The sequence below is a fragment of the Hipposideros armiger genome, unplaced genomic scaffold (genome assembly GCF_001890085.2).
Source record: "Hipposideros armiger isolate ML-2016 unplaced genomic scaffold, ASM189008v1 scaffold_390, whole genome shotgun sequence".
Classification (NCBI taxonomy): Eukaryota; Metazoa; Chordata; class Mammalia; order Chiroptera; family Hipposideridae; genus Hipposideros; species Hipposideros armiger.
In genome coordinates this window covers 1,545,517-1,557,528 of record NW_017731740.1, presented here as the reverse complement: position 1 = coordinate 1,557,528, position 12,012 = coordinate 1,545,517, and the positions used below count along the sequence as shown (strand labels likewise).

The window sequence follows — 12,012 nt, the reverse complement described above, 5'->3', positions numbered from 1 at the left end:
CCTAAGGAAAATGTACCCGATAATTTCCACAATTTAAGTTTTGGGGTCTGAGTCGCTCTAATTATCCAGGCTTCTGTATTATAAGGTGCATGCTGTTCCACGTGGCAGTGGAGCCTGCGTGCATGTCCACACACAATGGACGGTCACAGCAGGCTTCTCTATGGTTACAGTTCATCTCAGACAACAATGCCGTAAAAATTTACTAGAAACACGCTCATGCTACTTTGCACAAAAAACTAGCTCTGAGAATAGCCTTACAAAAATCCCTGGTAGCTGCATGAGTTATAAGAGTTTGTAGTAAGAGTTCAATGTGTCTAATTACGTATTAAAAATAGTTTTAGTATTAAGCATGTTATTTAAAAACTTAAGAACTGTCAGTACATTAAAACTCTCTGGGTGTGGTGTGTCTGCGGTGTGGGAGAGTGGGGAAACAGGGTATAGGAGGATGCATTTGAATTTGGTTAGAGGGTGTTGGTGTGCTGGCTTTTCTCCAACTTAATAAAGGCGATCTTCCTACATCTCTTTTCCTTTCCCACTTTCTTACATTTCCCTCATTTCAGTCTCTTTTTCACTGTTTAAATCCAACATCTTTTCCTTGAAAAAACTAATCTGTCCTGTTTCCTTTTTAAGTAAACAAACATCTTCCTGTTGTCCTCAGAATAAAATGGAACATTTGGAAAATCCCTCTTTCAGTGGCGTTCCCTCTAACACCAGTATGCAACCCCATTACCATAAACTGGACCGTATATGACACTATCACTTAGGTTTTTTCATAGGTGGGAGAGGTAAGTTCTAAGGTTTTGGTCCAATTACATCTTTTATTATACATTACGTGCAATTTAAATTTTATGCACTATTTGTGGATACTATAGAAAAGTTCACCACAGCAAAACCATGAAAACACTTAAAAAAATAGCTTCATGTTTGGAGCAGCGCCATCACTTATCAAAGTTGTAGCAAACTGAGATGTTATAACTTTAAAATTTCAAATAATTGCAATGACATACCAAAGTAGTTACGGCTATATATAATGAATTTCTATTGAAAACATGAAAACAGACAAAGACCTATTTTCAAGTGAATACGAGGGTATTTATGTTTGTCGTTTCTAACATAACGTTTTTCAGAGTAAACGCACCTCCTTTGTCGTGTACTGGAAAAGAGAACCCTGTTCACCCAGCACTACTGACGTGGGGTTTGCTAACTCCATCCATTCCTAAGGGTATATTATATTTCTTCTCGTTTCTCCCATGACCATAGAATCAGAAAGGCCTTGCAGAATATTTCGAGTCACTATTCTAAGTACTATCTTTATCCTTTATAGAGGACAAAACCAACCCTTTTCAGCTTGTTATAAATCATTTTCTAATTTGAAAGAGAACTGACTTTTTATTTTTATGGAGGAGTCTCTTTCAAGCGCTATCTCCCTCTAACCTGGAAACAAGCCAGCTCGTGAATTTGATATTGGCTTATGTAATATTGAGAGACAGAGAAGACACCAGTACGTCTCTTGGGGTCCCTTGCTGTCTCATCAGCAGTGTCTCAGGGTGGCTTTTCATGCCTCTGAACTGGTTACGCCAAATTGCATTTAAAAACAAAACAGGTCTCTTTATCTTGAAGGATAATGAATGGGGGGGAAAATCCTTTACTTTTCAAGGATACTGAAAATGCATTCCTACTTTTTTCATGTTCTTTGTGAGAACTATAGATCTGCACATCTATACATAAATTATAGAACAAGTAACATTCAATGTCACTGGATGGAAATTAACATGACTGGGAAAAAAAATCATCAATTTTTTTTCCTTAAGCTTTGAAAAAAAAATTTTGCCATTTGATTTCTTTCCTGAACAATTAGAAATGTAAATGAAGGAAATTTTACTTTAAAGGAATAAATTTCAACCCTAATGAAGCAAGGTATAAAATATGGATCATCTGGTTCAGTCGCTGGAATGTGAGGTTAAGCAAAGGTACTAGGGTGCTAGTTTATCAGCCTTCCCTTTAACCATGACTCCTGATAATGAAGAAAAGCAAAGCCACAAGCAAGAGGATGTATTAATAACACACCATGTGATCAGAAAGCTTTTTCAATGGCAAAGGGGAGCTCTTTCTGCCCTACTGTTCAGTTTTTTTGTGACAACAATATCTGTATTTTGGCAAATGACAACTTGAACGTCTTAAAGGGCTCAAATCTCTAAGAAACCATCACTTCTATTACAGAACCCCCAGTCTTTCCTGCTTCTCAGTTCTGGTTTGTTATACTCAACGTTTTCCTCTACATCTTCCCTGTCTTTTAAAATAACTCAGCTAAGGCAGGTGATTAAGAGAGGGTTTAATGGACAGCGGGGCCTCAAATAATGTCGTTTTCTTATAATAATGTTGATGAGAAAAAAAACATTTATTCCCGGCCGGGGCCACTGTCTGTGGGGTTGGCAAGTTCCCCCCACATCTGTGGTGGTTTCCTCCGGGGACTCCCGTTTCCCCCCACATCCCAAAGATGTGCACGTGAGGGTCACTGGCGTGTGTGCGTGTCCCAGTCTGAGGGACTGTGAGGTGTGTGAGTGGCCCTGTGATGGAAGGGCGTCCTGTCGTGAGTGGGTCCCTGCCTTGTGCCCTGAGCGGCCAAGAGAGGCTCCAGCCACTTGTGACACTGAACTAGAACAAGCAGGTTGGAAAAGAATTCTTACTTTTTTTTTTATCCATCTTTCTTAACTGTATGTGTAGGTCACATTTATTTTAATATTTAGGTTTTTGGGTTTTTATTTTGAAGTTTGGTGATGCTTTTGTGACCAGAAACAGGCTGTAAGGAAGTTAACTCTTGTTTGTTATCTGTTTATGGTAAAATTGGTTTCATTATATGTCGTTTTTCTTAAAGTCACAGTTTCCAAAAACCTACCGATAATGTTACATGAGGACTTCTGTGATAAACTCAAAGACGATACTGAACATTTATACATAAAACACATTTAGACATCCCCTTCCCCCATGAAAGCATTCTATCTGATAATGACCATACCATTGGAGCTCCCAGGGGTGTGCGGCTGACTCTGGAAGGTTCTAGAGCGGGGGCCAGTCTGTCCTGAGAACTGCCCACTTTGGGGCGGGAACTCAGTCCACACACCCCGCGAAGAACGGTGGAGGCTCTGGGGGGCCTCAGCAGAGGAGTTCAGACGCTGCGGCCAGATGGAGTCCAAATCCTGGGGTTCTTCTTTTAATTTTTCTCCTTCCTTGCCCACACGCTGATATATCCTCCCAGTGCTGTCATTCAGTAATCTTCTCATTCCTGTAATTTGTTTTTTAATTTCCATGCTTTCACCTCCTAATGGGAGCAGGGCCAAATATATCACTGTAAGTTAGTAAAAAAACAAAAACAAAAACAAAAACAAAACCCAAAATCTACAAAAAAACCCCAAAACAAACAAAACACCCCACTAAAAACAAACTCACCAACCCTTCTTTGAAAATGGCAAAGATTACTGATTCCAGATGCAAGTCTTTAGATCCTTAAGTAATCCATAAAAATTAAAGGCAAGAAAACTGGCTATGGTCTGAAGAAACCAATCATATTCCTGCTGCATCTCAATTTAATCTTTTTCTGGCCAAATTCTCTTAAAATAAAAGAGGTTTCCTGAGTAGGTTTCACTTGCGACAAACTTTCAATTCCCTCCTCGGGAGTGTTTCTGGGTGAGGGTGTTATAAGAAAATGGGCTGAGGCAGATGTCCTCTGCTGGGAGCCGCTCAGGCCATTCATTTGTGATGGCCAGACTGGTGGGGCAGCCCACCCTCCTGCCAGCAGTCAGGCGCAGGCACTTGGAGGAATGTGTGGCAATGGCTGGGATGCAAAGCGAACCTTTTGAGAGCCAGCTGTTATCACAGCAGCAGCACAGATAGCAGAGGGTGTGAGACAGTCCGCGGAGACATCGCCCTCAGAGATGACAGTGTAAGAGAAGAGAGGCATTGGGGCAAGGGATGCCTACCTCACCAGGGAGACACTGCGGGAGCTGTGACTCAGCCAGGTGGTGTCCAGGGGTCCCTGGCTGCACAAGCACCGGAAGGGGAAGTATAGCCCCCACCCCGGCCCTGCCCCCAGCCCTGTCCTGTCCACCCCGACCCTGGACCTGCCAGGACCAAAACACCACCACCTCCACTTGCTAACTACGTGCAAAAGAGAACAGGTTGTTTCAAACCCCACCTCATGTATGCATTGACTTTTTTTTTTAATTGTGGTAAAACACACATAACAGAAAATTTACGATCTTAACCATTTTTAAGTGCACAGTTCAGTTAAGTATATTCACATTGTTGTGTAACAGATCTCCAGAATTTTTACATTAACTTTTTAAATAAGATACTTTTTCTCTCAGGGAATTTTTTTGTTTTTGTTTTTGCACTAAAGTATCTCTGTGATGCACTGCGGGTACTTAATAAATATTACTTACAGATGACTCTAAAATTATACAGATATAAAATGTATTCCATAAATAAGAGCATTAGAAGATGCTGATATCAATTAGGAGCTATTTTCAAACATACTAACTTCTTAAATAATGCATCAGCCAGTAAGAAGAGTGGATTTCCCCCCCTCAAATCTGAGTGTTAAAATAAAAAGCTTATCATGCCAGGGTATAGATACACACTCATGCAGTCACTCTACTAAATGCTTGAAATTTAAACTATGAGAAAAAGAAAAGGCCCACAGAAAGTATCTGTTAGGAAAAACAGCTCCTGCAAATAAATACAGCACATTTAATATAATGATGTTTTAATGCACTTAGTGTCATGTAAGCCAGATTTCTCTGTAGAGAATTGATAACTGCACAACAAATCTAGGTATTTTGTGTTGTCCAGTTAGATATTTAACTAATTAATATATGACTATATTACTGACTATAGGGAAACTATTATATACTATCTGGAAATAAGTATCTTCAATTGTTTAAATGGTAATGAAAATGCTAATTCTGCCTTTAGTATCTAACATAGGGGAACACAGAAATGACACAGATTTTCCAAATGTACAGTACTCTTCGGGGTTGGTAGATGCTTGAGAGAAGAAATACTTTAAATTTTAATAAAACTATTTTTACGTCAAACACCTGTGAAAATTCCAGTGTAGAAACAATAAATCATCTTGCAGATTTTATGAGAATGACCAAGCACAATTTAAATAATGCAGAGCCAGCAGAATTTACAACCTCCTGGAGGTGTCTGTGGAACAGGGTGTGTCTGGAGTTGCTCCCAAAGAGATTGTGAAAGATAAATCTATAAGCGAATGTGGTGGTAACTTCAACAGCCACACTACTTTCATGGCTAGTTAACAGCGCAGTGTGGGCAAGCAGCAGCTTCTGTCCTGCGGGGATTTTACCCTCAATCTCCTAGATCAGGGAAGTCGTGCATGCCTCAGAGGCCGCAGCACGCTGATCCGAGCTGGCACTGGCTGGTGGCTGTCACTCCCCTCCCTCCTGGCTCCTTGGCAAGAGCAGCACTGGCGAGGCCACACGCTGCCTGGTTCTTGAGTCGGTGCCAACTTACTTCTCCACACGAACCCTGGCACATCACAGCAAAAGGGATACTCCTTTTTTCAACGGTTCCACCTCCACTCTGGAGATCGAATTCTATGATCAAGTGCTATCTTGGGAGGGTAGGGGGGTGGGGAGGGAGAGTCACGAGGCTTCTGGAACTTTCTAAGATCAAATCTGCTGTGTCATGACCTTAGTTTCATTCATAGTCCTAGAACTTACACCTCTGAAAATCACAAGACTGAAAATACCACTTGAGTTTTGCGTACTTGGGCTTTTCATGTGGAGGACCAGAATCCTAAGGAGCAAGAAGAGTCGAGGAAAAGGAAAAGTATACAGGGAGATACTGGTCATTGGCTGCCCTGTGACATCTGAAACAAACTTTCTTCCAAAGTCAAAACAAGAAACAAACAACAACACATCAGGACCAGGAGGAAGAAACTGTGCTGTGCAGGGGGACCGCAGAAGCCAAGGCGGACCTGATGGACATCGCTCAGCAGGGAGCTCACAACCTATGTGACCACGAGGTCATTTTCAGGGACAGAAAACTACATCCGTCAATGGGAGGAGAGGAGGGGGACTGTGGGGAAGGTTGAAGAAGGGCTGGGGACGAATCGTTGGATGAGATAGGCTGGGTGTCCCCAGATGACAACCGATGTGTACGAATGGTCTCCGGGGTAACGGAACTGTCTGTCCTTTAGCCAAAAAAGCAGGGGGCAGCCCTGGAAATACCACCTGGGACAAACGGTCCTGGAGCCCAATTCCATAGGCAGGTGACGATGGGCTCCGTCAGAGCGAGGTGAAGCATTTCCTCTCATGTTTGGGACAGATGGAGCCGAGACGTGAGACCTGAAGACTAAAAGTAGAGGTGACCCACCAAGCTGCGTCAACCCCATCAATGGGGTGGCGTGGGTGCTGATGGCAGGTAAAGAGGTGAGCGGGCAGCTCAGCCCCCAGACGCTGGTCTGGGGCATGGACAGGCCTGGCCCGTATTCCTGAGACCTGGCCTCCGTTCTTCAGTGTGCCAACTTGCTACTTGATAGGAGACAAATCCCCCCTCTCCTCACACTTCAGCTTCCTGAATTGTACGACGCGGTCGGAGCCAGCAGCAGTCAGGGAGGGAGGCAGGGCTTTCATAGTGACAAGATGCTAACAACACCTGATGCCTCTGAAAGCCACATGTGTCCTCCTCAGAAAAAGCGGGTTTATTCTGCCCTCCCCATGGAGCCCACTCTGTTTGTTTTTTAATTGAGGGGGCTCAAGTTTTTCTATTAAAAAAAAAAAGATGGTGTGACGTATATATGAAATTGAGATTTGACGCATTAGCTGCCCTTCATCTTTCTAGTTCTAATTAGTCGACGTCTTCTCCCTGTGTAAATGCCAGGAAGAAGCAGCTCTTAGGGGTGACGGAGATCGAATACGAAAGAAGCATGATTCTATAAGGAAACCCTGTACATTTTCCTGACTTCTTTCCAAACCTCTCTATTTCTTCACTTTCACTCAACTCCAAGAGGCCTGAATCTTTTCAGGCAAAACAAACGAACAAGAAATCTTACTAAAATGGAGCCATGCTCTGTGGCTCCCTTCTAGGTAAAACAACCTTAACTGAAATCCTTTTGAGAGTTTAGTAACTATGCTCCTTGGACATGGTCTGAAAACGATCGCAGCCTGAATTCTACCCTTCACTAAACTTCAAGACTCTGCCAGATCCCTTTCCTTTACAAAAGGAATGTATATAATACAGTCTCGCAACAGAGAAGTCATCACACAGGATCTCCCTTCATTGGCCGGGAGAGAAGTACTCACAGAACATGATAACTCATGGTCTGGGATGATAAAAGAAAAAGACGGCAACATATGAACATGTAGTAAGAGACTGTATGTAAACATTGTGTGTCCATCTACATATGACTCCTTATGAAAGCTCATGAAGAAGTATCTTTGCCCTATAAATGAACTAGTTTTGCCCTACAAATGAACTAGGTATTCTATAAACCTTTCTTTTTTTTTTTTTTAATTTCATTGGGGAACAGCCATGGTCATTGGTTACACACTGCTTTTATGCTACAATGGCATAGTTGACTCTTTTAGGGAGGGTGCAGCTCACAGTGGCCCATGTGGGGATCAAACCGGCAACCTTGATGTTATCAGCACCACGCTCTAACCAACTGAGCTAACCGGTCACCCCTTGTAAACTTTTTTTTTTTAAAGATTTTATTGGGAATCAGGGGAGGGGAACAGCACTGGGGAATCGGGGGAGGGGAACAGACAAGTTGCTGTCCTTTTGTTCTTCAGTCTAGTTGTGGAGGACATCGCTTCACTGGCCCATGTTGGTATTATCATTGCGCCCTTCTTGGGTTAGGCAGTCACTCGCCGGCCATTGGACGGCCGCTCACGGTGGCTCATGGCAACTCACGAAAGCTCATGCCCACTGCCGGCCAGCCCCACTTCAGCCTACGCCATTGCGACTCACAGCAGCCCAGCTCCAGGTCGAGCTGTTGTTCACCATCTTAGCTGTAGAGGGTGCAGCATCACTGGCCCCCATGTGGGATCCGAACCAGGGCCCTGCTGCTCAGAGCTGGTGTCCCAAGCCAACTCCCAACCAACGCACCACTCAGCCAGCCCAAACCTTTCTTAAATAAATGAAAGAAATGGCTTATCAGCACCAGAATGAAGCAAGTAGAATTCAGTGTAATATAAGGTTATAAACAAAAAATATATTGATAGAACGGAGTGAAAAAGTACCAGCAATCAGCTGCTCAACAAATATTTATCAAGCACTTCCTAGGCCCCAGAGATATAATGATCTGGTACAAAGTAAAAGTACTCCCCCATCTCTCAACATCTTTTACCAACATCCCGTCATATTAATTCTGAAAAACGGTCTTGGTTTTCCCTAGCTTGTTGACCCCTATCTCTTTTAATTGGGCGCTCCAGAGCTCCAGTGAGCAAATTGCCTTACTATTTGCAGATGACACTGCTTCCCTGCTAGAGCTAACAGGCCTTCCCTGGGGAGTCTGCTTTCTCTATGTGAAATTTATTCACCCCCCCCCCAGTTCTCTTAGGGCTGGAGATGGTGTCTCCCCAAAACTTTACTCTTCTGGCCCCAGGAGGAAGCTCGCTGTTGTTGGAGTTGATGCCACAGTGCTGGACCACCTTCCGCCCTTCTTCCTGAAAGCAGTTCCATGTGCTAGGAGTTTAAGGTTCCTAAGGGAAAGTGGTGGGTGATGAAGTTCAAACATACAGTGAGGTCATTCCATTAAGGGTCTTACCTGCCAGGCTAAGGAAGAGTAATTTTACACTGGAGGTATTGGGTTATTACTCTGGGTAATCTTAAATTCATTATCTCTTTTAATATAAGGATAGTAAATAATCAGATCCATCCTTGAAAATAACAATTCTGGTAAAATTATGGTGAAAGTGGTGTGGGAGAGAAAACCAGTTACAATATTACTGTTTAAGGGTACGTGAATGACATGATGGTCTGTACCTGGACATTGGGGGTGGGGCTAAAGAGAGAAACACTTAAGTTTTATCACACAGACTTGGTGATTAATTGGATGTGGGGGTGAGGGTAGGGATGGTGAAGGAGAAGAATTGTTAAAGCTAACTCCACAATTTCTAGCTTGGCTGACAGTAAGGATTTTCTATTCGGGATGCTGAAAGAGTTTACGAGACGGATAGTGGCAATGGTTACACAACCCTGTGAATATACTTTTAAAAATGACTTTTAAACTTCTGGCATTTTTTCAGGTAATGACATGTTAAAATAAACAGAAAAAAAGTTGAGTGCCTCAGGGAGAAATACTAAAATGACCAAGATTTGTACTAAATGGTCCAAATATCTCCTTTCAAATACTAGTAGAAGTTGGCATGGAGCCATGCCGTAGGAAAAAAACGAAACCACAGCCCGTCACATGATAGCAGCAAGAGGAGGAAGAGGAAAAAGGAGACAGGGTCTTTCATGCCTATGCTGCAGCTCTCACCATAAGTCTCAGCCAATGAGCCTAAAAGCAAAGGAATTTGAAGCAGACTCTGTGCTATGAGAGGCCCTGAGGTTGGCACCCTGAGCAAACCCACACTGACACGCAGGTGCGATCAAGGTCCCACCTGGCCGCCCTCACCGACAACAGCCATGTTTATAAGGGACGTGCAAGACTGGAATTCCAACTCAGCAAAAATGGTCTGAAAAGCATTAGTTGCTACAACAGTGCAATGGTTTCCAAGTGAGCCCTTTTCCCCAATGCAGTCTTAAGTGGAACCCCAATAAGTGAACAGGAGCACAGTTCTGTTGACGAGAGCGTGCTAGAACCCACATTCCTGAAACAGTCCCTGGAATGCATTCAAGAATTCCAAGGGCACCACCACATAGTCTAAATGCCACTGAGAAGGAAAGAGGCAAGAAAGTGGCTACAGCGTCATTTAATTGGCTGAATCAACTGTTATGATAAGGAGCATCTAAACTGCAAATTCATTGCCACATGTTTGAGGAGCCTGTTAAACTGAAAGTTATAGATGGGAAATAATTAAGCAGCCCAATGTATACATGGCATTTTCATTTAATGGACAACCAAGTTTCTTTCTATTTAGAGAATATCAGGTTCACTTATCCATTCCATACATATTTATTGTACTACTACCAAGTATGAGATACTGGGTGACCAAAAAAAAAAAGAAAAGAAAATATAAGATGCAGTCTCTCCCTTTCAGGAGTTTGCAGTCTAGCTGGGAAGACAAATGAATGCACCAACTATTCTGAGAATACCAGGCCTCTCTTGGAATGAACGGGCAGGCGTACCCAGTATGGGCCACCTGCTGCGGGAGGCTGGAGCTCTTTTAATCAGGCTGAGGACTATGAAGCCAGGACAGGTACTAAGAAAGAATGCCATGGATCCCAGCTGGAAAACAGATCTTCAAAGCAAAAAAGGCTGAAAGCTTGAGACGGGCATTAAGGATCAAAGGAGCAGAGAGATGCCAGGAAATGAATCAAGGACCTGCAATGGAAATGGGCTGTCACACAGTTTCTCAAATGTGCTCCACCAAGAACGCCTACAGAGGAGATGAACATCCATGAGAAATTTGGGGGAAAAGTCCTAAGAGGGGAATGAGGAACAATTTTGTTGATGTCTTTGGTTTTATCTTAAAAAATAAATGCAAATGTTATACTTTGCTCTCCACCCACTGAGATGGGCAGACTCCCAAAGCACACGGAAGAGCACTGAGCACCCACAGTTACACGTCTGCCAGTTAAGATGCCCTGGCCAGTGGAAGGGGGGGCTGGGCCCTCACAGAAAGCAAAGAGCTGCTGCTTTTAAGTCAGCGTTTTAAACATCCCCAGCTACCCTTTCTAGGAATGCATTTGTAGTGTCCATGACAGAACAGGCAAAACCAAAAGGATATATTTTAAATCCTTGGACATTGCATAAATTACAAGTGTTCCAGGAATTAAGGAGAGGAAGAGAGTGTTTTAAACTGGGAAGATGATAGCTGGCTGCAGGAAGATGGTAAGATTTGAGCTGGTCAATAAAAGATGGCCAGCACTTCCATGGGTGCTTTTGGGGAGAGAAAAGAGGAAACGGCACTGAGGGCAGAGGAAAGAAGTGGGTGATGGTGAATAAGCTTAGGTGAAGGTTAGGCACTGAATGGGCAAAAGTCAAAAACAGAAGGATCTTTATATTTTTACTTTATCCTGAAAATGACAGGAAATCAGTGAAGGGTTTTTCATAAGGGAATGATATGGCCCACCTAGAACTACTCAACCAATTCATTTTATCTACTCATCTCTCCCCTAGATGTTTTTGGATCATAGACAACTAACTTTTATAACAAATGTCACATGGCTGCCCCACTGAATGTTCCTTTCATGTGTAACTTCAGCCATCATTAAGTGACTAGGTCAGAAGCCACCACTTCAAATAACGTTCAGGAATAATCAAGCCAAAGAGTTAAATCCCAAATACACGGGAGAGGTCTCAAAAATCAATGAAGACGACGACAAAACACTAACAATGGAAAAATGGGCAAAGGACATGAGCAGATAATTCAAAAGAGAAACAAGTGGTTTAAATCTCTTAATCTCCCTAATTATTAATGTAATGAAAATCAAATAATGTAAAATTCTTTGTCTATGAATTTGGCAAAGACTATTATAGGTTCATAAAGCCCATTTTTGGTGAAGGTGTAGGGTTACAGCCACTCTTGTAGGCTGCTGGTGGGGAACCTTTCTAGAGAGAAATTTTGTCAATTCTGCTTAAAGAAATTTATCCTACAGAAATACCCAAACAACTACCTATGACATATGTACAAAGATATTCACTGCAGCATCATTTTATTAATTAAACATTGGGAACAACCTAAACATTTATCAAAGAGCATTAGAGAAATGAATTATGGCATAGCAGTAGGATGAAAATTATGGTGTTATCTTTATATATCTGTAAAGAATGATATAGACCCCTTTAGACTACATCAAACTAAAAAGTTTTTCACAGCA

At 42.5% G+C, this 12,012-nt stretch overlaps 1 protein-coding gene across 11 annotated transcripts in view; it reads right to left on the bottom strand.

The window, feature by feature from the left end:
* The window catches only part of BEND7 (BEN domain containing 7), an 83,390-nt gene that overhangs the window by 54,125 nt on the left and 17,253 nt on the right, over positions 1-12,012 (bottom strand). For all 11 annotated transcript variants that reach the window (XM_019663426.1, XM_019663428.1, XM_019663434.1 and 8 more), the window contains one exon: positions 3,017-3,319. In XM_019663426.1, coding sequence (XP_019518971.1) covers positions 3,017-3,319 — 303 coding nt within the window. The remainder of the gene's footprint in view (positions 1-3,016; positions 3,320-12,012) is intronic.